General features: G+C 45.0%; 1 protein-coding gene across 3 annotated transcripts in view; it reads right to left on the bottom strand.

The window, feature by feature from the left end:
- LOC126195328 (RNA-binding protein fusilli) overlaps window positions 1-27,599 on the bottom strand; it is a 1,033,937-nt gene that overhangs the window by 78,061 nt on the left and 928,277 nt on the right. For all 3 annotated transcript variants that reach the window (XM_049933898.1, XM_049933895.1, XM_049933897.1), the window contains one exon: window positions 847-901. In XM_049933898.1, the coding sequence (XP_049789855.1) occupies window positions 847-901 (55 nt within the window). The remainder of the gene's footprint in view (window positions 1-846; window positions 902-27,599) is intronic.

Here is a 27,599-nt window from a genome sequence, read left to right as displayed (position 1 = left end):
GTGAAAGACTGCCACCATTAGCAAAGTACAGGAATAGAACGAAATACTTCAGCTGCCCCCAGCAACTGACAGCCACGTCACCGCATCGCATGGAATAATGTTGATACTGCTGCTCGAAGGGAAGACTGGCAGTCTAGCGATGACAGAGTGGCAGCTGAAAGCGGTACAGGCGTGTGCATACGGAAGGAAACACGGACAGAGAAACAAACATTTACACCTCAGACAAAGGCGCAACAGTTGGCCACAGCGCTCGCACATATCCAGCAGAGATGAAAGAAAGTCGTAAGGACACTTCGCGTGTACAGCATGAATCACAAATTCTATTTCGAATTGGAATCTGATAACATGTAACACAAACAGAAGAAAACACTTCTCAAACATTTGAAAGATTATACTATGCTATGCTATGTGCCGGCGAAGCGGACAACAGTACCATAATCACAACCGGAAATAGAGTATGAATACATTAGGACGTTATTTTTAACCCGTTTATTGCATAACCTCGTACTCTCCGACGCTTGCTGTTACACGTTGAGTTAATACGTAGTGACCGCAAGTGGTTTATCCAGTAACTTACTTCAAAAGTAGCCCAAGTGTACTCTCGAAAGATTATAACAGTCTACCAACGACCAGCACTTACTCTTGGTAGAGATAACAGGCTGCACGAACAAGAAATTTTCATTATCTCGACACTCTTATTTATTTTTTAAAGACAAACATATCATGTTATCTGACTGAAGCGGCCGAGATTGGCGACGGAACAAATGATCCTTCGGTAGGCACGTTGCGTAACACACTTACCAGTTAGAACTTTCCACTATAGCACAAGCGTTGGACTGTACTCACCATATTCCAGGTTCCAGGCGAAGGTTGATCACTTCCGGCTCCTCGAACTTATGACCTGCAAAGAGACAAACATTCACTTCGTCGTTCCACGAAACAACAGATATCTTTAATGAGAACAGCTACATATTAACAAATACGGAGGACTAATATAGTTTGTAACAGAAGGCCAGCTGAAAAATAATTAAAAAACAATAGTATCAGAACATGGCAAAGAAGACATGGTAAAGACATTTAATAAAGATCGTGTAAATGTCAGTACAACCAACCATTATATTCCAATGCTTGACGTCTGTGTATCGCTACAGTAAGCACAACTCCGACTATGAGAACCCACTAATTACCACGCAGTGGGCTACAAACACCAATTCTGACCATGTAAACCAGGCCACGAATGTGACTGGACCCAAAAAGCGCAGGAGCGTTATAACTCACGGGCAGAAGTTTTCAGAATGAGCCGATAGGGGAAATGCTATCCGCATCTGCCAGTCTGTTCTCCACATCACAGTTACTGGAATTTTTGTAAACGTGTTTAACGCGTCATTCCGTTCGGTACCTCGGAGCTCTGAGGTGCGCTTGGGTTTAGCCCGAAGTTTTTCACGGTCGGTTTCCTTCCTAACATAAACGAAGTCGTCACAGTACCTACAATCAAATGTTTATATTTCCGTTCTTTTATCAAATGTTCTTTAATTCACCATAATATTAAAACGTGTTAACGGTTTACACTAAAAAAGCGCTGAAAAGTGTACATTTGAATATATTTAAAAGAAACGCTGACATATTCACTAATTTTACAACATCCACTATTTACGACGAATGTGGAAAACAGGGGCCCTCACGTAAACGAAGGTTTCAAAAGACGGGGTGTCCTAGAATTGCTTTCACTCGCTCTGGAACACCTTTCTTTAATTGCGTAAGAGATATCTGTTAATGAAAGCGAAACAGTATTTTTACAATAACGGACGTGCAATTTCTTTGCGTGTTTTTGGGACTTGCATTGTTCAAATTCATAAATTTCGGGCGTATTATAGTATTTGAGAGTTGTAGCATCGCGTTTTAGTACCTGAATAGTGTAAAATCGCGTAGTCTCCTTCCGCCGCTAAGCAGTGTGTCAGCAGAGCGCAAGTAGCAGCGTTACTGCATTTACTAGGCAATCTTGTATTTTAATAACTGTTTAAATTTTGTGTCGATTTGTTTGTGCTCTCTGTAGATTAGTTCAGACGTTCTTTGCACAACAGTTTTCAGCATGGATAGGGACTGCAACTGCTGTGTTCGGATCCAGGCTGAGTTGGCATCCCTTCGCTCCCAGCTTCAGGCAGTGTTGGCTTCGGTAACACAGCTTGAGGCTGTTGCCAATGGGCATCACTGTGGGGGTCCGGTTGGGGGTTTGTCGGGGACGGCCATCTCGTCCCACGCATCCCCCGATCGGACTACGACTGTGGCTGCCCGGGATACTGCCCACATTGAGGCTGATCCCTCACCTGTGGTAGAGTGGGAGGTCATCTCGAGGTGTGGCAGGGGGCGAAAGACATTCCGGAGGGCTGAACGGAAGGCCTCTCCAGTTCGTCTGACGAACCGGTTTCAGGCTCTGTCTCCCGCTGATACTGATGTTCGGCCGGAGACGGCTGCTTGTCCTGTTCCACAGGTTGCCCCTCAGTCTGCAAGATCCGGGCAGTCGCAGAGGGTGGGCTTACTGGTAGTTGGGAGCTCCAACGTCAGGCGCGTAATGGGGCCCCCTTAGGGATATGGCAGCAAGAGAGGGGAAGAAAACCAATGTGCACTCCCTGTGCATACCAGGGGGAGTCATTCCAGATGTGGAAAGGGTCCTCCCGGATGCCATGAAGGGTACAGGGTGCACCCATCTGCAGGTGGTCAATCATGTCGGCACAAATGATGTGTGTCGCTATGGATCGGAGGAAATCCTCTCTGGCTTCCAGCGGCTATCTGATTTGGTGAAGACTGCCAGTCTCGCTAGTGGGATGAAAGCAGAGCTCACCATCTGCAGCATCGTCGACAGGACTGACTGCGGACCTTTGGTACAGAGCAGAGTGGAAGGTCTGAATCAGAGGCTGAGACGGATCTGCGACCGTGTGGGCTGCAGATTCCTCGACTTGCGCCATAGGGTGGTCGGGTTTCGGGTTCCGCTGGATAGGTCAGGAGTCCACTACACGCAGCAAGCGGCTACACGGGTAGCAGGGGTTGTGTGGCGTGGACTGGGCGCTTTTTTAATGTTAGATGGCCTCGGGCAAGTACAGAAAGGGCAACAGCCTCAAAGGGTGCAGGGCAAAGTCAGGACATGCGGAGACCAAGCAGCAATCGGTATTGTAATTGTAAACTGTCGAAGCTGCATCGGTAAAGTACCGGAACTTCAAACGCTGAGAGAAAGCACCGAAGCTGAAATCGTTATAGGTACAGAAAGCTGGCTGAAGCCGGAGATAAATTCTGCCGAAATTTTTACAAAGGCACAGACGGTGTTTAGAAAGGATAGATTGCATGCAACCGGTGGTGGCGTGCTTGTCGCTGTTAGTAGTAGTTTATCCCGTAGTGTAGTAGAAGTGGATAGTTCCTGTGAAATATTATGGGTGGAGGTTACACTCAACAACCGAGCTAGGTTAATAATTGGCTCCTTTTACCGACCTCCCGACTCAGCAGCATTAGTTGCAGAGCAACTGAGAGAAAATTTGGAATACATTGCACATAAATTTTCTCAGCATATTATAGTCTTAGGTGGAGATTTCAATTTACCAGATATAAACTGGGACACTCAGATGTTTAGGACGGGTGGTAGGGACAGAGCATCGAGTGACATTATACTGAGTGCACTATCCGAAAATTACCTCGAGCAATTAAACAGAGAACCGACTCGTGGAGATAACATCTTGGACCTACTGATAACAAACAGACCCGAACTTTTCGACTCTGTATGTGCAGATCAGGGAATCAGTGATCATAAGGGCGTTGCAGCATCCCTGAATATGGAAGTTCATAGGAATATAAAAAAAAGGGAGGAAGGTTTATCTGTTTAGCAAGAGTAATAGAAGGCAGATTTCAGACTACCTAACAGATCAAAACGAAAATTTCTGTTCCGACACTGACAATGTTGAGTGTTTATGGAAAAAGTTTAAGGCAATTGTAGAATGCGTTTTAGACAGGTACGTGCCGAGTAAAACTGTGAGGGACGGGAAAACCCACCGTGGTTCAACAACAAAGTTAGGAAGCTACTGCGAAAGCAAAGAGAGCTTCACTCCAAGTTTAAACGCAGCCAAAACCTCTCAGACAAACAGAAGCTAAACGATGTCAAAGTTAGCGTAAGGAGGGCTATGCGTGAAGCGTTCAGTGAATTCGAAAGTAAAATTCTATGTACCGACTTGACAGAAAATCCTAGGAAGTTCTGGTCTTACGTTAAATCAGTAAGTGGCTCGAAACAGCATATCCAGACACTCCGGGATGATGATGGCATTGAAACAGAGGATGACACGCGTAAAGCTGAAATACTAAACACCTTTTTCCAAAGCTGTTTCACAGAGGAAGACCGCACTGCAGTTCCTTCTCTAAATCCTCGCACAAAAGAAAAAATGGCTGACATCGAAATAAGTGTCCAAGGAATAGAAAAGCAACTGGAATCACTCAACAGAGGAAAGTCCACTGGACCTGACGGGATACCAATTCGTTTCTACACAGAGTACGCGAAAGAACTTGCCCCCCTTCTGACAGCCGTGTATCGCAAGACTCTAGAGGAACGGAAGGTTCCAAATGATTGGAAAAGAGCACAGGTAGTCCCAGCATTCAAGAAGGGTCGTCGAGCAGATGCGCAAGACTATAGACCTACATCTCTGACGTCGATCTGTTGTAGAATTTTAGAACATGTTTTTTTGCTCGAGTATCATGTCGTTTTTGGAAACCCAGAATCTACTCTGTAGGAATCAACATGGATTCCGGAAACAGCGATCGTGTGAGACCCAATTCGCTTTATTTGTTCATGAGACCCAGAAAATATTAGATACAGGCTCCCAGGTAGATGCTATTTTCCTTGACTTCCGGAAAGCGTTCGATACATTTCCGCACTGTCGCCTGATAAAGTAAGAGCCTACGGAATATCAGACCAGCTGTGTGGCTGGACTGAAGAGTTTTTAGCAAACAGAACACAGCATGTTTTTATCAATGGAGAGAGGTCTACAGACGTTAAAGTAACCTCTGGCGTGCCGCAGGGGAGTGTTATGGGACCATTGCTTTTCACAATATATATAAATGACCTAGTAGATGGTGTCGGAAGTTCCATGCGGCTTTTCGCGGATGATGCTGTAGTATACAGAGAAGTTGCAGCATTAGAAAATTGTAGCGAAATGCAGGAAGATCTGCAGCGGATAGGCACTTGGTGCAGGGAGTGGCAACTGACCCTTAACATAGACAAATGTAATGTATTGCGAATACATAGAAAGAAGGATCCTTTATTGTATGATTATATGATAGCGGAACAAACACTGGTAGCAGTTACTTCTGTAAAATATCCGGGAGTATGTGTGCGAACGATTTGAAGTGGAATGATCATATAAAATGAATTGTTGGTAAGGCGGGTACCAGGTTGAGATTCATTGGGAGAGTCCTTAGAAAATGTAGTCCATCAACAAAGGAGGTGGCTTACAAAACACTCGTTCGACCTATACTTGAGTATTGCTCAACAATGTGGGATCCGTACCAGATCGGGTTGACGGAGGAGATAGAGAAGATCCAAAGAAGAGCGGCGCGTTTCGTCACAGAGTTATTTGGTAACCGTGATAGCGTTACGGAGATGTTTAGCAAACTCAAGTGGCAGACTCTGCAAGAGAGGCGCTCTGCATCGCGGTGTAGCTTGCTCGCCAGGTTTCGAGAGGGTGCGTTTCTGGATGAGGTATCGAATATATTGCTTCCCCCTACTTATACCTCCTGAGGAGATCAGGAATGTAAAATTAGAGAGATTCGAGCGCGCACGGAGGCTTTCAGACAGTCGTTCTTCCCGCGAACCATACGCGACTGGAACAGAAAAGGGAGGTAATGACAGTGGCACGTAAAGTGCCCTCCGCCACACACCGTTGGGTGGCTTGCGGAGTATAAATGTAGATGTAAATGTAGTTGTGCGGGAAAGACTCAAGATGAGCATGTCGCTAGTCTTGGTAAGCTTTGTGGCCTGGTGAACGCAATTTCAGTGCTAGAAATCTGCAACGATCCGCCTGCACAGATAAATCGTCTGGACTGAAAATTTGCACCATAGTGGCAATCCGTCCATATTTAAAACAATAATAATTACTATCGATTCAAATACAGAAGAGACGAAAATCGTAACGCACAGACCACGAAACAGCCGTTCAGACTACCGTCTTCATGTTCCAGCAGCATTTGATATACAACCATTAATAATATAGCCGTTTCCGAAGAGTAACGAATAGTTAATACACTAGCACAATGAAAACTTCGAGCATTTTTGAAAACGCTGGAAAGAGTGACTTTTAACCATAAACTAATTAGTATTGCGGATGTCCGCAGACATACCCAAAGACATCCGGATCGACGTGGATTTTTACCGGCCAAGTAATTACTACTGAAACTGTTTGCGGACACCCACAACATCGATGGCTTCTACCGATAGGGTATCTTGCGAGTACAGTTTGTTGCTTGCCATCAGCAACACGATTCCCGCAAACTTCAGTTTCCTCCATTTAAGTCACAAACACGTAGAGAAAAAATATTTCTAAACAAGATAATCGAAGAGTGAAGGATACTTGCACTGACAATGTAACTGCACGAAATGTGAAGTTGTAATGTGCTGGTACCTCATAACGGGACATCAGAATGCTCTGAACTTTCACGTATCACCTAAAATAACGTGACCTACGCAAGGTCACCGGCGCAAGATGTGCTTCCCTGCAGCCATGTAATCCGATACTGGTGAAGGAGGCTGGCAGGGAAACAGGTACTCCCGTCACATAGACTTGGAGAGTATAGATGGAAATACGAGTTGTCCACGTACGGGCGGAACGCCATCATACACGGTATGAAACAGATGCGACCTACCGGCGTAATGAATATGGCTATCTAAACTCATTAATGAAGTAATTACATTCTTTGCATGAACATTGTAAACTTTGCGAACGACACAGGACTTAAGGTTTGTGGTGATTTTTATCGGTTCTACGACATGCCCGCCAATTTAGGCTACAGATAATCAGCAAATGCGAACGAGACAGATGGTTAATAAGTAAATACACTTTATTATTTCAAAAGTGATCGCCATAACTTAACAGACTTATCCCAGCGTGAAACAAGTCGGCCGGCCGAAGTGGCCGTGCGGTTAAAGGCGCTGCAGTCTGGAACCGCAAGACCGCTACGGTCGCAGGTTCGAATCCTGCCTCGGGCATGGATGTTTGTGATGTCCTTAGGTTAGTTAGGTTTAACTAGTTCTAAGTTCTAGGGGACTACTGACCTCAGCAGTTGAGTCCCATAGTGCTCAGAGCCATTTTTGAAACAAGTCGGTCAATGCCATCATGAGAAAATGTCTGCGGTTGCCTACGGAACCATCTTCGTCAGGAGCCAACTGAAGCCCACGAATGTCTTGCTTCAGGGCTGCAAAAATACGGGAATGGCATGGGGAGAATCCGGGATTGTACGGAAGATGTCTAAGGCTTGCCACCGAAACGTCTGCGGCGACGTCCGTCAACATTCCAGAGCGTTTGGACTTTATGGCGCGCTACGTTTTTTGCGAAGTGTCCACGTACCGCTGTGCGTCAGTTGTTGCACCGTGTTCCGGAAAATCAATGAGCATCTGGTTGACGGACGATATCATTTTGTCGCAGGATAATGCCCGCCCGCATTGCAAAGTTGTTTCGACAACGCCGCATGCGTTTCGCTCAGAAACCCCCTACACATCCTCCATAAAGTCCAGAAGTCTCCCCAGGCCATTTCCGTATTTTTGGAACCCTGAACGGAGACATGCTGGGGCGTCAATACGCTTCGAGCGAAGATGTGCACGCCATGATACAATCACGGTTCCATTGGAAACCGCAAACATTTTTTCCGTGAAGGCACTGGCTGGCTTGCCTCACAGTGAGATAAATGTTTTAACGGTTATGGCGATTACTTCTGAAATAGTAAATCGTTTCCATACTTTTCTTCCATCTGTCTCGTTTTCATTTGACTGTCCTTTATAGGAAACTGAGGCACACGTTTACAACTAACTGTTTGTCACAACCTCTAATTCTTAAACATCTCTCATATCAAGATAGGAGGGAGATGCCTAATTTCTCGAGATAAACTAGGACTGCTGAATGTCTAGGAGGCAAAAGTATGAATATTCTTATGCACCATAAACATAGCATCCGTAGAAACCGAACAGAAAAATAAATGACTGCTCGCAGAAGGGAGTTCAAATGGCTCTGAGCACTTTGGGACTTAACATGTGAGGTCATCAGTCCCCTAGAACTTAGAACTACTTAATCCTAACTAACCTAAGGACATCACACACATCCATGCCCGAGGCAGGATTCGAACCTGCGACCGTAGCAGTCGCGCGGTTCCGGACTGAAGCGCCTAGAACCGCTCGGCCACAGCGGCCAGCGCAGAAGGGAGTGTACGCATGTAATATTCTTAAGGTCCACCCAAGTCACACAATAAAAAGTGCCCTTTGTCACACATCGTATAGAGATTCACAGAGTACAGGTACGTAGAAAACTGGTATCTTAGAGCATACAGAAGTGCGCAGATATTTCGTCGACATTGTACACAGAGGGGGGGGAGGGAGGGAGGGAGGGAGGGAGGGAGGGAGGGAGGGAGGGAGGGAGGGAGGGAGGGGGAGGAGGGCAGAAACAAGTTAACAAGCTTTGCAGCACCTAAGAGACCATGGAAGCGAATAACTTATGTAATGTAGCTCTGCCGAAGATTCGAGAACCATAGCCTGCGCTGGCAATCACACGATCTTTAAATTAGTCGAAGACAGCTTACAATCAGGTCGATAACGGAAGTGTTTTTGTCCTGCTTTAATTCATATCTGTGAGTACAAAGAAAAGAAAGTAGTCTGTGAGGCTATTGTGAAGAGAAGCGGCTCACGCCCCTTGCTGAAAAATGGTCTTTATTATTGGTTCGCTAACTACAGTAATCAAGAATTCATATAAATTAGTCAGCTCTTCAGCAGCGCCATTCACTTTAGAACACACTAGTGTATATGTGAATAACGGATACTGTACACGAGACTGAAAGGTACTCCGATCGTGTATCACGCACGGTATGGACACGTTGAGGCTCGTCACTTTAGTCTGCTGAGTGGCATAACCGATGAATGCTTACAAAAGTGCGCAGTCGATCTCGCGGACGCAAGCATTAAGATAGCAGCCGACGAAAGTCCAGACGAGCGCACATATTTACCGGCGCAAAGGTCGCGTCGACGCGAGCGAGCGTCGCATCGGCTCCGGTGGACTCCGAATGGCACACGGGGCGTTTACAACATTACACTCAAAACTAATGCTACCGCGGGCGTAATTTTATCCAGCAACTGCTGCAACCCGAAACATCGGACGCTTACTTATAATTGATGGTCTTTAGAAACACAGTTGCGGTTAAATGTTTGGCAGATAATCGCATGGATGCCCGTTACACAACTGTATATAATGTATGGCGTGATTACTTTATTCTTATACAGGAAGTATGTAGTCTTAATTGGGTGCGGACATCAATTACTCTGATGCAAATAAGGGTGGAGAGTTTTGGGCCCACTCGTCTTGATCGTTTCTGACATTCCATCGTTTGCCCAATGTCTCTAAAATATATTCAATACCGGATCTGAATACATCAGACGAGTTTCTTCGCATCAGTACTTGTACTGAAGCATGTGACTGGCAAAAATCTAACCGCTACAGCAGTCATTCTGTTTTTTTTTATTATTTCTTATTTAACATTTTACTTTAGAACTCTCGCGAAGTACTTAATCCTATGTAACCCTTATAAATTCCTTCACCGGAGATCTGAATAATTAAAGATGAGGACACCGCCAACGGGAAGAGCTAGTAAGTGCGAAGTGGCGCCTACAATGAGAACGGAAATATGACAAAGTTAAGATTCCTATGCGTTTAAATTCGAAAATTTCCTGCCGGGTAAATGTGTGAACAAATTACTTCAACCTGCTTCGAAATTTTGAATGAAACTAACAGTTCCAAATCTTTGTAGCAGTGCACATACGGTCAACGTTAAGGCCGTGACCATCCAAAGACAGATTTGATGAAGCCCACTCTGCCAGTCTATCCGGTGCTAGTCTTTTCCCCCTCTACAACTTTTAATCCCTCCCCTTTCCCCAAACTTCTACACATTACCAAATCAACTATTCCTTGAAGAATTGGGATCTATCCTAGCGATATCTCTCTTATTTTATTCAAACTGTACCATAAACTTTTCTTTTTTCCAGTTTCCTTATTAGTTACTCTGTGTACCAAATTATCCTTCAGTATTCATCCGTAGCACCACATTTCAAACTACTCACTTCTCTCGTCTGCTTACCGTTCACGTTTTACTTCCGCATAAGGTTGCACTCTGAACAACCACCTTCAGAAATGAATTCGTAACTCTTAAATTTGTATCAGATGTAAACTTCATTTTCTTTTTCGGAAAGATTTTTTCTTGCTGGCACCACTGCGTCCTATACCGTGTCTACTTCTGTTACTTTGCAGTCCTAAAAGCAAAACTCTGCTTCTATTTTAGTGTCACATTCCATAAGCTAATTCCCTCAGCAGTATCACCCTTAATCACCCTTTTTCTGATTTTGTTTGTATTAACCTATTTTGAAAACAGCTTCTATTCAGTTTGCCAACGCCTTGCTGCAGTGGTAACACCGATTGCCGTCTGATTTCCGAAGTTAAGCGTTGTTGGGGGCTAGCACCTGGATGGGTGACCGCCCGAGTCTGCCGAGCGTTGTTGGCCAGCGTGGAGCACTCGGCCATTGAGGCCAGCTGAGGAGCTATGTGACAGTAGAAGCGGCTCCGGCCACGAAAGCTGACAACGGCTGGGAGAGCGGTGTGCTGTCCACATGCATCTCTATCTCCGCATCCAGACAAGCCTGTCGGCTGAGGACGACACGGCGTTCGGTCGTCATCGTTGGGTCCTCCTAGCCCTGTTCGGGCGGAAGGATTCTATTCCGTTTTATTCCTCTTCCAAACCCTTACTGTGACAGAAATATTGCACAACTTTTCAAGTCCATTTGAATATTTCGCTTCCTAACGCTGCAGCAACGACTTCTGAAATAAGTTTAACGATCACGACGCAGTATCGCCGATGAAGAGCTCTGTAAGCTGAAGCTGTTCTTTAGTTAAACCTCCAACCTTTGCAAGCAATAGCCATGGTTCGTGTTGTCAGAAGATGCGCCGCATGGACCTATATAACAACCCTTTACTGCCGTTGCAATTTTTTTTCTGCTATGTCTCATCAACAGAGCTTCCAGAAAATCTTGGAGCCAAGGGCAACCAGCGAAGGCCAGGCTCCGGCAACCAGTTTTGCATCAAAATTTGTATCACACACTAGATTCACTACTGCCACCTTGAATAAAGCACCCGAATTACTGTTGATGTAGTAAACAGTATTGTTTGCCCGTCTGTGAAGCAATATTATTCAGCAGCCACCTTCTTGTGTTCGCTAATATTTACATGTTGATGACAACCACGCAGTGCTTATTAAAGATGCGAATTAATAACTTTTAGCATCTTTGCACCGTATATTACTCACAACCGAGGTTCTGTGAAGCGATATACGTAACAAGTCTTTCGTTGTGATCATTCTCTACAGCTGTAATGTGCATGAGAACACTGAGACGAAGCTGCCATTTGATTTTCAGATGTGTTGACCACACTTTATTCTTTCCAAATTCGCCTTATGTGTTTTGACATTCCGAAGGCAATGTTATGGCAATCGTAGAAAATTGTTCAGTAAATGCATTTATTGTATCTCGTCAACATTCTTGCAAACTTGTTACCCATTACGATAACCTCATATAGTTGGAGGATTCGCTTTCGCTGTGCCAGAAAAGGTGATCTATGGGCGGAATGACCACTTTAGGTGTCTCATTCCCAGACAGACCAATGGAGCCGAGATATGTCTGCATTTTCAGCTGGCGACGCCCGTGGAGACAGGGCAGGATGCGGAGAATGTTAGGGAACTACACAGTATCACCGCCTGGGGACCTTGTCTGTTGTTATTTCGTACTACTTATTGTTACGAACAGTGGTTCATGTTTTCCGCTAAGTCGACTTTTCCTAATGGTCTTCCACACCTATATCTCCTGAAGTTCCTGTCTAGATACTGTAATTCGTCCGAAGGTTCACTTGTCGAAGCTTACCTGTAACGTAACTTTTGAAACTGTAACTTTAATGCGTCAGGTAATGGAAACTCTGCACATTCATATGCACGTTTTTCGAACCGCGTGGCTGACCTGGTGACTTGATCAAGGTTGCACAGAAACGTTCGGTAGCGCCAGGGCTGCCATCTTCTTTGAGTCCCACAGCAAATTTTATAAATTTTCAAACTTGTCAACCAGTTCATCACCTCGACCATTTCCTTCAGAAATTCACAACCACAGATAATGTGAGTGTGTGCTCAATTACGACAAGATGAAAATGTTTATTCTGACATTCATGCCAAGCAATTTAAAGAAAAATGGCTTCGTTACGGTAGCAGTATAAACCAACGTTCCCTTGAAAATTTCACAGCAACGTGAATCGATAACTGCCCGTTCTCGTTCAGATAAACACGCTCTAAGCTGCCTTACCAAAGAGCTATCATTATGACACAGGTTTCAAAATGCCAATATACTGCTATTTACATACTTGACGATAAGCAATTGTTTGATTTTTGTCAAAAGAACACAATCGTAAACTACAAACACTGCAACATCAGGATCAAAACCATTATTTCAGTGCTCAAGTGGTGGTCATCGACTCACTCTAAATGCAGGATGGAATTGCTTAACACATCGCATAATACTGTAATTCACGCCAAGATTAGGCCCGATAACGCGATATCAGTACTTCAGTTTTTGTTGATAGCTAAATCTCGCTTCGGGCAGCTTACAGATAAAGCGGAAACACTTTGATGTGTTTATGAAAGTTGATTTGCTTTTGATGACGTCCAGTAGCGCTCGGTATTCCCCCTAGCAGTTTAACACTACTCTTAAGCTGCAGCTCTGCAAATGAAAATGATCAGCTCTGCACTGCCGCCAAGGTAGCCGCACGCAGCAGCAAACTGCATTCAGGCAGCCGCCTTATCTTTGCCATTGTGAAGCTAATGAGACATTCTAAGTGATCCCGCGCTCGCTGCCCGCCAGCCTTCCACAGCGGCTGTGACCAGAATGCCGCCGACGGCACCGCTTTCTGGCCTCCCCGATAACCCCGCTCGAACGGTCGCTCTCCTTGACGTTTGCTCCGATACGGCCGTTGAAATCTCTCGAGTAAACAGTCACAGCAAAAACAACGTCTCTCACGACTATCCAAAAAGCGTTCTTTTTTCCACTCACTCTCTCTCTCTCTCTCTCTCTCTCTCTCTCTCTCTCTCTCTCTCTCTTGGGCATGACAAGGAAAATGGCTCAATACGGGACGGCGGAATCCGACGGCCTGGCGAAATGCTCAGCTGGAGGAACCGAACGTACCCAATAGACCATTGGATTACCAAGAAAACAGTAGTTTAATTTTCTTTCCCTGGCATCCATCCCTTATCTACATGGGAACGGCATTGTAATTTATGGATTTGGCAATACTAGTTGTAGGAAGTGGCCTCCATGTTGCCTCCTTTATACACCGACGGAAAAAATTTCGCAACACCAAGAAATAATTAATGCAAAGTAATAAAATTGCAGGGATATATGTCTAGGTAACGTATTTAAGTGGTCAACATTGCAAGATCACAGTTTAATGTAAGCGGGAGATAAGCCGTTGCAAATGTGAAATGCTGGTATATTAATAACACGTGTACCCGCCAGAATGGTGCCTGCATGCAAACGCGCGTGCATTGTGTACTAAACGTGTCGGATGTAAATTTGTGGCATGGAGTTCCATGTCTTTTGCACGTGGTCAATCAATACCAGGACTGTTAATGCAGCTTATGGATGACGCAGGAGTTGTCCTCCGATGATGTCCCACATGTGCTCGGTTGAAGCTAGATTTGGTGATCGAGCAGGTCAAAACAACATGTCGACACGTTGTAAAGCATGTTGGATTATGGTTCAAATGGCTCTGAGTACTATGGGACGTAACATCTGAGGTCATCAGTCCCCTAGAACTTAGAACTACTTACACCTAACTAACCTAAGGACATCACACACATCCATGCCCGAGGTAGGATTCGAACCTGCGACCGTAGCAGTCGCGCAGTTCCGGACTGAAGCGCCTAGAACCGCTCGGCCACACCGGCTGGCCATGTTGGGTTGGAAAAGCAGTATTAGGGCGAGAGGTATCCTGTTGGAAAACATCCTCTGGTATGCTGTTCATGAATGGCAATACAACAGGTCAATTTATCAGACTGACGCACAAATCTGCACTCAGGGTGCGTTGGATAACCACGAACTGCCTGTGCTGCCATATGAAATCGCACCACAGACCATAACTCCAGGTGTAGGTCTTATGTTTGCAGTACGCAACACACAGCTATCACTGGCATCGTGGCAGGAAACACAACAAACCAACACCCTACCCTCCAGTGAGTTCTCGCTTGACACCACTAAAATCGCAAACGGTGGTATTTAGGGGTCTGTGGAATGCACGCTACAGGCGTCATGAGTAGGTCATCAGTCCCTTTTTCCTCGAACAGTCAGCTCTACTCGACAGTACATCAGAAATGGCCTATTGCACAAAACCTAGGGAAAGAAACCCCCAAGGTCTACCAAACATCACCGACGGTGACTTAAGGGACAAAGAAGAAGAAAGGGAGACCGAGAAACAGAGGCAGGCGAGGTGCCGCATCTAGGGAGCACCAGGATGTCACCGAAAGCAGAATGCAATGAGAGGACATACACCCACCCTCCCACTTACCAGAGGTATCCCACTCAGAAATGATCTAAGAAAGATAATCAACACGGACAGGGCATGAGAACCACATACAGACGTAAGACGAAAAAGTCAGACCACGCGAGAGGGGGCTGTGTGTGTGTGTGTGTGTGTGTGTTTAAGAGTAAAAATAAGGTTAAGTGGCGCTCCCTTAAAGTTAGCAGTAAAAGCCTCCTTCAGGAATAGAACGTAAAACTAAGTCAGTCGCTGAGGCATCGTCTCCTGGTACCAGGGGTAGCGAATCAAGGAGATTGATAGACCCCTGCGGAGCGGTTAGTTTTGGATAGTCCAGCAAAATGTGGACAACCGTTGAACGGGAACCACAACGAGCAGGGCGTCAGGCTCGCAGCTGTGCTTTAATTAAACGATTTGTTCATTGGGCTGCTGCTCAAATTGCTGTTTCAAATGCCGTACGATGAGCTAGAGCCATACGCCGATCACGATGGTCTTCGCTCTTCATATTCTCGTGACCACCGCTGCCAGCAAACTTACAGTGGCTACATTACTACAGTATCACAGAAGGAATATAAAGCTTCTCGTAGCTCTATTACACGAGCTCGCTCAAGCGGAGCCGCGCGGTCTAAGGCGTCTTGCACGGTTCACGCGGCTCCCTCCGTCGTAGGTTCGAGTCCGCGCTTGCTGATAAGCGGGGTCCATGGATTCATGAGGTTGTCTCCATAATCGTACACGTCAATCCACTCAATACGGGACTCGTCCGACCAGGAAACATGTTGCCGTGATCAGCGCGCGCGTGTGTGCGTGTGTGTGTTTTGTCTTTAGGGTAAGGCAGATTAAATAGCGTGGTAAGACTAGGGACCGATGACCTCAGCAGTTTGGTCCCATAGAAGCTTACCACAAATTTCCAAACTAAGTGAGGTGTTGATAACGGCGTCTTTGTCACCTTAAATGCATTCTTAACTAACATCAACTCGCCACGTCCAATCTCACAGGTAACTAACGCAAACGACCCTTGCAGCGTATATTTAAAGCAAACGTGATATGCGCTACTAGCGCCACTTTATGCGACTGGAGCCAATTTGAATAGGTATCACCTTTCAGCTGTAGAAGCACGCCTGCCAACTTTAGTTTACGTCGTACAACTACTTCTTGGAGCTGCGATCTTTTTTTTACGTCTTTGTAGAAGTGCTACATCGACCATTCACCTTCCCTACAAGGGTCCACAGAGCAGTCGTGCAATCCGGACTGTGTCACAGGTAAAGCAGTAAGTATCGCAGCAGTTTGAATAAATAGGCGACAGTTAAGACTGACAGAACCGCGTGGCGGGAGGGGGCCCGTCGCCAGTCAGCAGTGGCTGCTGCGCGCACACACGGTGTTTTCTGTACGCCGCACAATGTGCGCCTTAATTTAGCCCGACAGCTATCAGTTAATTGCATCACGAGACGGGCACGCTCTGGAAAACAGCTGCACTAGCCGGTTTTGGGGGAATGCGCCACTGATCCAATTCTTGGCTGTATCGCTAGCCTACACTCACCAGCATCTCGGCCTGACAACGAAATAATAATTAAAGGATACCTCTTGCTTTTATTTTTCAGTATAATCGGCTTTAAAATCAAAACATGTAGTCGAACAGCTTTCCAGTTCTTTTAATACTCATGAGATCAAGATTTGTCTACCGTGCAAAACGAATTTTCTGAGCCTTATCATCTTATACGACCCTTCGCCCACTCTATTATTTGCTTGGTTTGGAAATAAAATGCAACGGCTGAGCTCCAGATCTGGTAAATATAGCAAAGCACTTAGAACCGAAGGCCATGCAGTTCTGGAAAAACTACGAAAGACTTCTTATCCTGACCTCGAAGAACTATTTTCTTTCGAAGATTTGAACGTTTGCCAAACCGATTACAATCCTGTTCCAATGAAGCTAATCTTTTAGCACGACATAAATAAATAAATAAAACCGGCATTCCCATCACTCCGCTCAAATGGAATAGTTTGGGATTTTTCATGCCCTTTTACCTGTCATCCAATGTTTCCACCACCATTTATCTGCTGTGTAATCGTGAATCCTTATTTTATCTACTGTTACCATTCCTAACTGAAAACACACAGGAGTTGTGATTAACGAAGTGTAAATATACTGAAGAGCCAAACAAACTAGTACACCTGCCTAACATCGTGTAGGGCCCCAGAGAGTACGCTGAAGTGCTGCACTCGTCGTGGCATGGACTCGACTAATTTCTGAAATACTGCTGGACGGAATTAACACCATGAATCCTGTAGGGTTGTAGATAAATCCGCAAGAGTACAAGAGGGTGGAGATCTCTTCCGAACAGCACAATGCAAGGCATCCCACAAATGCTCAATAATGTTCATGTCTGGGGAGTTTGGTGACCAGCGAAAGTCTTTTAAACTCAGAAGAGAGTTCCTGGAGCCACTCTGTAGCCATTCTGGATGAGTCGGGTGTCGCATTGTCCTGCTGGAATTGCTGGAGTCCATATGGATGCACAAAGAACATGAGTGGATGCTGGTGATCATATAGGAAGCTTACGTACGTGTCATGTGTCAGAGTCTTATCTAGACGAATCAGCGACCCCGTATCACTCCAACTGCACGCGCCCCACACCATTACAGAGCCTCCACCAATTTGAACAGTCCCCTGCTGACAAGCGGGTTCCATGGATTCATGAGGTTGTCTCCATACCCGTACACGTCAATCCACTCGATACGGGACTCGTCCGACCGTCATCAACAGTCCAATGTCGGTGTTGATGGGCCCAGGCGAGGCGTACAGCTTATTGACATGCAGTCATCAAGGGTACACGATTGAGCCTTGAACGCGTCTCTTCAGTCGTCGTTGGTCCTGTTCTTGTAGGATCTTTTTCCGGCCGCAGGAATGTTGGCGATTTGATCTTTTACCGGATTCTTGATTTTCATGGTACATTCGGAAAGTGGTCATAAGAAAAAATCCCATTTTCATCGATAACTCTGAGATGCTGCGTCCCATCACTCGTCCGCCGACTATATCACCACGTTCAGACTCGGTAAAATCTTGATAACCTGCCATTGTAGCAGAAGTAACCGATCTAACGACTGCGCCAGGCACTTCTATAGGGGTTGCCGACCGCAGCGTCGTATTTTGCCTGTTTACATACCTCTGTATTTGAATACGCTTGCCCCCACTAGTTTCTTTGGCGCTTCAGTGTATATCAAAAGAACATTTATGTGAATGCGTTTCTTTCCTATGTCAAATCCAAAAATTGGTGTAAAAATCTGGTCCATGGCCTACAGATATCTTACAATTCCAGCGGGAATGTACACATTCAATTGGCCAAAAATGAATATTAGGATATTAATTTTTCCTATAATTTCGTTGGTTGTCTACGTCTGGATGTCAGAAATAAGCATATAATCAGTGGAAGATCGACCACGTTTAAATTCAGCATCCTGCTGCTGAACTGTCAAAAAAATCCACAACGATTACCTAACGCAACTCTTAACATTTTGATAGCCGGTATCACCTAATATTTTGCATCCCTTTGAACGTATTAGGCTTTGGACTGTACCTACATAGTCTTCATCTACATCTACGTGATTACTCTGTTGTTCACAATCAAGTGCCTGGCAGAGGGTACTATAAAGGCTCTAACGATTTACGTACAATTTTCAACCAATGTAACTGTAATTCTGAACGGGGAAAATTTACATGTATCAATCTTTACGAATCAGATTTTTCTATTATTAGTTTCTCCCTCAACGTCTTAAGACGTCTGGGAGTAAAAACAACAACGCTAACCCTGATTCCAACTACGTGACATTTCACTTGCAAATATTGCCTGCTTAAAGACTAATTTCAGTATATCGGAAATTCTCTTCAGTTTACCGTTATTGACACATTTTTTTCATTTTTCAAATTTGCTACCTATGCAAGATAAAGCGTAATTGCCAAACATTTTGGTAGTTCAGCAAAGATGTAGAATTTAGGACACCGAATTTTTCGCGGATATTTCGACAAGTATACACCCTGTCATTTGCAGGACAAAACTACGGCAAGTCAGCGCTGTATGGTCAATTGGTTAGCTTTGGTGCTGAATTAACGAATCTATTTCGGCACGGGTTGACATCCTTTTTTTTTTCCATGATCAGTACTACCGAGTGGTTATAATTTAAGTGCAGCTACTCACAGCCGTCTAGTGTGGGCTGTAAATATCGTATGGCAGCGGAACTTTGTAGATATTCTAATGCGTTAATGCGGAACCCATTTACGCTGTAATAAAGTTAGTTCCAATTTTGGCCACCATGCGCAAACCTGGAGCGGCGAATTCAAGAAAGACGCATAGAAATGTTTCCATATGTAATGGATTAGAAACGGGACGCGTGCAGAAAAGTCAAACGAGAGAGAAAGGCATAACGCTGAATTTATCAGTAACAGCCGCTCACACAATTTGTTCAAAATGAGCACCTTTAACGTCGACGAGATGCGGTACAGCCCAAGATTTGCACCCGGTGGTCAAAATCGGAACAACTTTCTTCAACTGAAAATTGGTCGTGCATCGACGCATTAGGTTATCTACTAAGTTTCGCTGCCATACGATAACTGAAGCCCACAATGGATCTCTGCGAATAGCTGCACTATAATTATAACCATCCGGTATGTGCAGACACAATTGTGATGGAAAGCCCGTTGTCACCTACTACTGCAAATTTGTTTATGGAAGATTTCGGGGAACGTGCCGTGGATTCGGCGGCTATGAAATCTGTGTGTTTTGGTTTTTTTATTGGATATGCAAGACTATACTTGGCGTCATGGCAGTGAGAATTTGAACGATTTTTTAGAAGACACGAATACAATCCATCCGAATATTCGTTTCACGATGAGGGTGGAAAAGGATGGTGCCGTGCCTTCCCTTCCGTGGTGTGTTGGTCAGGAGGAACGTTGACGGTACGTTTGGCCATGCATTTTACACGAAGCCTACTCACAGTCACTTACCTACAGTCTGCTAGTTGTCACCATCCGGCTCACCGTGAAGGGGCTTGTGGCTTAAAGGGACCACATCATCTCATACCTTGAGAGTTTGTAAGCCAGTTCGCCCATCCTGAGGTCACCTTTCATCAGAATGGATACAGTGAAACATGACCTGTCGACAAATCGTGCACTGGGTTGAGTGGTGATAGTACCCAGTTGGCATCAATGACTGCGCACTTTTTGCCTTATGGAGCGAACATTTCCAACGGGATTGGCCTTATTTTGATAAAATATGACGTGAAATGTGTTTTTCGATCTCCATCTGTGATTAGTGTTCTTTTTAGGTGCAGTTAAGGATGACTTTAGTTTGCGTAAGGCGGGTTTCTATCGCATTCCTTGCAGTTGCGGCATGTCGTATAATGGCCACACTATCAGGACCGTCGAGGAGCGTTGTACTGATCACAAGCGTTCACACGCTTACATCGATAGAGAAAATTTGCTACTGCAGAACATTGCCTTGGCACCGATCACCCCATACAATATAACAACATGTAAAGTCTGGCGTGCACTTCCAGCTTTTGGCATAGCGTTATTAAGAAAGCAGTTGAAATTAAATTTGAAAGTAACCTTATAATAGAGATGGAGTTTTTTGCTTACATTCTGCGTGGAATTCTGACCTCTCCCTTGCCAAAAAACGAAGGGGTAGAGTTAATGCTACCTCACCCGTTGTTTAGTAATTTTCACTATCGATAACTTCTGGCATCGTCATTTTTGTGTTGTTGTGCTAGTGTTTACACACGAAATACCCTGGAAACAGAGGTTTTAAATTCCCTTGCAGCACGGCGGCGCTTACTTGCTGCAATTTTACCTTGAAAATGACAGGGGGTGCGCCTGTCGAAATTTCGGTGGTTGTCTGGGACGTCACCCAGCTACATTCCCGTAAATTATTTGAACACGGGGAACGTATTTTTCTCCTTCCATGTGACGAAGATTAAAACTGCTTCTCTTCGTTTCAATGAAGGAAAAAGAACAAGTAAGCGCCTTGTCACTGTACTACTTTTACTTCTCAGAAAATCACCTCGTCCACATCGATCAATATTTTGCTAATCAAGAAGAAACCTGACAATCCATACACGGCGTAAATGTGGTAGAGCGGTGACGTGTGGGCGGTAGTCGATTGTGGGAGCTGAACTCCGTCACAAACACCCGCATTTCCACAAAGACATTGAGAGTGTTTATACGTCACCAACCAGAAGAGGTACTGGGAAATCGGTTTACCACATTTGGGAGTCGACGTAAAGGCAGACAAACAGAATTCCACCATGAATTACGTTTCGCAGTAGCCTATGTGAGAGACGTCGCAGACGGCTCGTACGTTACTTGGCATCTGGCGGTATTTACGTCCCTGACAGAAGTGCCCACAGCGGAATAAGAAGGTTCTCGGAGTGCCGCCAAGAACCGGTGTTCGCGCGGACAGGTCGACGGCCTCGGAGGAATTCCAGCCGGCGGCCATCCGACGCTAGACGGGCTGACCACCATGCGGGCAAGCCGGAAGACCACTCATACGTCAGCAGCACGCCGTATTGCCGTCTATCTCTGGCTGCCTTGCCTACTCTTGAAACTTAGCAGGGGGGGGGGGGGGGAGGGGTTGAGCATGGAATCGCTACAAGTTGTATCACTACTTTCGGCGTTTCCACGGTCATTGAGCATTCAAAGTCGTTCTCACGGAGTCTTTCTCAAAAAAAAAAAAGAAAATAAATTTTTTTCGTAAGGTAAGGAATGCTCCACTGCGAAGAAACTACGCAAAACCCCAATCTCTGATATTCCGCACTAGATGTTTCAGATATTACCCATTTTTTCCCCTGCTCAGTAATTTTGCTATTGCAAGTCTAGTAAACAGAATCGCCACTGGAGTCTTTTTGCTTTTAAGTGCACTATGCCCCCCCCCCCCCCCATCTGTTTATGTTTACTCATATTTCACGTTGCTGAATGCAATTTCACCTTACCTGGCACCTATAGGGGAATGATGGAAGGATGTAAACTGCTGATGTGCGTAAATGTAAAAACTACAGTTAACATTGTAAGTGAAGGAATCGCACAAGTTAATAACGTATCTGTAACAGATGTGTGAATGATGCATTCATTGACTGTGCTGTGTCTGGCAATAATGCATTCGTTATGTTGCTCCCAGCGAACACGAGCTCAACGTTAAAAACGTTTTAATGGCATGCCAGCACTTTCCACTGACCAAGTTTTAAGTAAACAGCATTTCTTATCCACTATAATGGTGGTAACATCTGTCCGTGCAAACTATCGAGACTATCACTGTCCGTGCAAACTATTGAGACTATCACCAAAATGCGTAGTTTCGTACTCTCCTGCCCACATCAATGCGGGCAACAAAATTAAATAATTCTCATTCATAGCGTAGCCAGTGAAGGCATCAACCATATCTCAATTATGAAACTCTCTTATTCGCTAAATGAGCCATTTTCTAACATACAAGGTTACTGTATGAGATTGCGATAGTCGTCGTTCGTAAACCCATCTGCCATATTCCGTATTTTGGCCGAAAAATTGTTAGGTCGAGTCACAGAAAGCGGAGGATATAATGGGAGACTGTCAGCACCGCATTTCGGTGTTAGTGTTTTCTCATAACACTTATGTTAACATTCTTCATTATTTCGATGTAAGCAGGGCACTCACAACACATGTGGTCTACAGCTTTGTTAGCCTCATAGAAAGCTTTTGACAAATTCCACTGGAATACTCTCTTTGAAATTCTGAACGTACAAGGCGTAAAACACAACTTGTACAAAAACGCGACGACAGTTAGAGACTCTAAGGGCATATAGGGAAACAGTGTGTGAGAAGGGAGTGAGACAGTGTTCTAGCCTGATCCAGATGTTATGTACAATCTGTATATTACGCAAGCCGTAACGGAAACAAAAAACAGAAATTTGGAGAAGGCCGTCGAATATAAATCTACGTGTCAGAAAGAATTTTTCTGGAGCGTAGCCTTGTACCGAAGTGAAATGTGGACGATAAACAGTTCTGAGAAGAAGAGAACAGAAGCTTTGCTACAGAATAATGCTGGAGGTTAGATGGATACATGGCGTAACTTATGACTAAGTACTGAGCAGAACTGCGGAGAAAAGAAATTTATGGTATAACTTGATTAAAAGAAGGGATCGATTGATAGAATACATTCTGAGACATCAGGGAATCATCAGTTTCGTATTAGAAGGAAGTGTTGAGGTAGTTATTCGGAGATGAATAGGCTTGCACTGGTAATAGTGTGGATAGCTGCATCAAACCACTCTTTGGACGTAAGACCACCACCACCCTGTGATAGGCTAAGAGTTTAATTTTCCTTTACAGTTTTACTAAATAAAACTGATTAGTGCCATGGTGCCATGTGCTTCTAAAGTACGAAAAACTCTAACTTGTATACACTGCAGTCATCAGACAAAGCTGTCTCACAGAAGCCCGAAACCAGTAACGGCCATGAGCAATGAAGAAATGATTACACCAAATATTACTCCATGTGGAGGCTGGGGGCTCTTACTAATATCTTATTTTCCATTTAAAGTAAACCTGTACAAAAAGGACAAAAACAGCGCGGGTTACGTAGCTGTCAATAAGTGTAACTTGTGCAAAATCGCTGCAGTCATTTGAATTCCGAAAAGAAGTGGCATAGGTTATCCTTGCTGATTATCTCGGCCCCGCCCCCCTGTGAAACCTCAGTTTAGCAGTGCACCTAAGCTGCTCTCGATAACTGGCCAAAGTAATGAAAGTTAGGCACGGGCGTCCGTTGGAGGAGAGAGGTATAAGAGTGGGAAGGGGGGGGATACCGGTGGTAAAAGGGGGCATTTATCCCGCCCTAAAATGTAAAGTACAGACACTCTAATCATTTTTAAAATTCTTCCGCATTTCCAAAAATTATTGTCCCTAATTCTATTGCACAGTATACTTATTAATGCAGACCGGGAAGAAAAATATTGTGGCTAAGTTACTGCACACACTTCGTGCGTGTAGCGTAGTCATAAAAATAAGAGTAAAATGTTAAATAAAGTTTTGTCTGAAACAAGTTTCTTTCAAAGTTACGCAGGAGAATAGGGATCACAAGTGCAACACAGCAACACAAAATTAATTCTTCTCAGCAAGCAACGGCACGAATGGACTCGAAATTCAACACGACTACTGTACCTACTGTACATTTACCCCCGAATATGTTCGAAACGATGTCCATAAAGACAAAGACAGTTACGTGTTCGAAATCTTACCGCTCTCGGAATGTTGCAAGCTCCGTGGATCTCATTCCGCACAGTTGCGAAGTCATTTTCAGTTCGCTGCTGTACTTTTACTACTTCACAATTTGCAACTCAATATACGAGCTCCATGAGAAGGCCCAAAAGGTAGAACTCCAAGGCGTCAAGATCCGAAGATCTAGCGGGTCAAACAACCGGTCCTGCACGACCTATCCAGTTACTGGGATAAGCAACACTGACATACACTCACTCCCTTCCCTCCCGACTGAAATGTACAGGGCCAGCGTCGTGCATCAATCGCATGTTGGGTCCTATAGCGATTGGGACAGCATGAAGCAGACCAGACAATTCATGTTCAAGAAACTGTCGATACACTCTGCTAGTCAGGCGCTGTATAACAACATGCGGTCGAGTAACTGTGACTGTCCACTAAACCACACCAAATGTGCACTGCAAAACGATGTTGATATCCGCTTACCGTAAATACGCGAGGATTCTCATACGCTCACACGTACATCTTAGGAGCGTTTACGATGCCTGCACGGGTAAAAAGGCTCTCATCCGTAAATGGTATCCGACGACCGAGCAACATGCCTATCGAGTAACCACTGACAAAACTTTTGACTTCAGTAGTAGTCTACAGGTATCTGCTGCTGTACCTTGTGCCGGTGAAATGGATGGAACTGCTGTGTCCGAAGCAGGCGCCGTACACTTGACTGAGGAGCCCGTACAGTGACACTTGGTCAGATTTTCATCTGCAATTTCCAGGATGTTTTCGGCACCCACTCCGTCCCACTGAGGCCGACCTACTCGAGGCGCAACACGAGTGCCATATTCCCATAAACGCATGCTCACAGCTGTGAAACTCTGATAGTTTGGTACTCTTCTGTTTGGAAACATTCCGTATACCGTGCTGCTCCTGCACTGCCTTCTGCTGCGCAGTAAAGGAGGTGCATATTCAAGTATTCGGCGCTTGAGTACACCATCTTACCGCATAGAACGACTACAGTGAAAAGTACGTCGTACGTCTGGTGCTGCACTAAAACAGTACAACGGACCGCACCGATGTCAAGTACTTCTAAACAAAGGCATTTCGTGCCAGAATCATCCGAGCAGTGTAGAAGGGTATATACAGGGTGTTACAAAAAGTTAACGCCAAACTTTCAGGAAACATTCCACACACACAAAGAAAGAAAATATGTTATGTGGACATGTGTCCGGAAACGCTTACTTTCCATGTTAGAGCTCATTTTATTACTTCTCTTCAAATCACATTAATCATGGAATGGAAACACACAGCAACAGAACGTACCAGCGTGACTTCAAACACTTTGTTACAGGAAATGTTCAAAATGTCCTCCGTTAGCGAGGATACATGCATCCACCCTCCGTCGCAGGGAATCCCTGATGCGCTGATGCAGCCCTGGAGAATGGCGTATTGTATCACAGCCGTCCACAATACGAGCACGAAGAGTCTCTACATTTGGTAACGGGGTTGCGTAGACAAGAGCTTTCAAATGCCCCCATAAACGAAAGTCAAAAGGGTTGAGGTCAGAAGGGAGTGGAGGCCATGGAATTGGTCCGCCTCTACCAATCCATCGGTCACTGAATCTGTTGCTGAGAAGCGTACGAACACTTCGACTGAATTGTGCAGGAGCTCCATCGTGCATGAAACACATTTTGTGTCGTATTTGTAGAGGCACATGTTCTAGCAGCACAGGTAGAGTATCCCGTATGAAATCATGGCGGTGAATCGAGGAAGTACAGTACATACTGACGAAACTAAAATGAGCTCTAAAATGGAAATTAAGCGTTTCCGGACACATGTCCACATAACATCTTTTCTTTATTTGTGTGTGAGGAATGTTTCCTGAAAGTTTGGCCGTACCTTTTTGTAACACCCTGGATATCAGAATCAGTCGATATGCAGACGAACACGACACGCCAAAAGCCTGTACTGACCACAAATAGTATTATGTATCATAACTCGGAAATAAAGCAATTTCAGACAATATTTTATTTAACATTTCCCTTTTATTTTGATGCATGTATTCCACTCACGAAGCGTGTACAGTTACTCCTGAATCATCCCGTCTTACATGGGTTTATGTGATTCTCAGGTCGTTCACGAGGAATTCCTTGGCGCTAATTTGGTTTCGTCGCCACGTTGCGGTGAAGGTGGATGCGAACCTTCACGCCGATCAGCTCCAATCTTTCCTCAGTCGTTTCCTCGCCCAGCCCTTAATGAGGAAAAGAAAGGGAGAGTTCCGACACCACGGCGAAACGATTACTGCGCAAATTCCCAATCCCAAGTGGATATGGCTCTAGTATACTGCCCACCCAGCATCCGTCACTAATCTCTAGAGGTCACTTCCTTACCTGACGCACCACTTAGAGTGGTATTCTACCATTTGCTTACAAGACACGGAAATTAAGTGTGGAATTTCAAGGGTGAAAAAAACGTGTTCTCCAAAAGTCGAAACCTTCCCAAACACTATGGCGGTGTAAAACGATTCAGTATGCAGTTACAGAGTTACGGATTCTGTAGCCAAGTTGCCATGGCTGCGCGATAATGGGACTAACCGGAAAGACGAGGACCACCTTGGTTGTGTCTTAGGCTTCAGTCGGGAGGCAAGGGAGTATGTGTCAGTGTTGCTTATCCCAGTAACTGGACAGGCCGTGCAGGACCGGTTGTTTGACCCGCTAGATGTCCGGATCTTAACGGCTTGGTATTCTACCTTTTGGGGCTTCTCGTGGAGCTCGTATATTGAGTTGCAAATTGTGATGTAGTACAAGTACAGCTGCGAATTGAAAATGACTTCGCAACTGTGCGGAACTGGCACCAAAAAATGTTTAAATGTGTGTGAAATCTTATGGGACTTAACTGCTAAGGTCATCAGTCCCTAAGCTAACACATTACTTAACCTAAATTATCCTAAGGACGAACACACACACCCATGCCCGAGGGAGGTGGTGGTGGTGGTGGTGGTGGTGGTTAGTGTTTAACGTCCCGTCGACAACGAGGTCATTAGAGACGGAGCGCAAGCTCGGGTTAGGGAAGGATTGGGAAGGAAATCGGCCGTGCCCTTTCACAGGAACCATCCCGGCATTTGCTGAAACGATTTAGGGAAATCACGGAAAACCTAAATCAGGATGGCCGGAGACGGGATTGAACCGTCGTCCTCCCGAATGCGAGTCCAGTGTGCTAACCACTGGGCCACCTCGCTCGGTTCCCGATGGAGGAATCGAACCTCCGCCGGGACCAGCCGCACAGGAATTGGCACCACCGGCTATTTTGATGATTGGTTTGGGAGTATGGGATGTTGGTTGTGGGTTAACTTTACCTAATTAATCCGAAAAATTGCTTTAAAAACACGTTTCGTTCCAGTCCACTTATGCTAGTCGACACTTAAAGAATAGCATGAAAATAATGTAATAAGTACATAATATAATCAGATATGATATTTCGTAAGCATGCGGTGTTACAGTTTGCATCGATGTTTAATAAAGTTTTTTTTA

This window comes from Schistocerca nitens, chromosome 7 (genome assembly GCF_023898315.1).
Source record: "Schistocerca nitens isolate TAMUIC-IGC-003100 chromosome 7, iqSchNite1.1, whole genome shotgun sequence".
In the NCBI taxonomy this organism is placed as follows: Eukaryota; Metazoa; Arthropoda; class Insecta; order Orthoptera; family Acrididae; genus Schistocerca; species Schistocerca nitens.
This window is presented reverse-complemented; position numbering and strand designations above follow the sequence as displayed.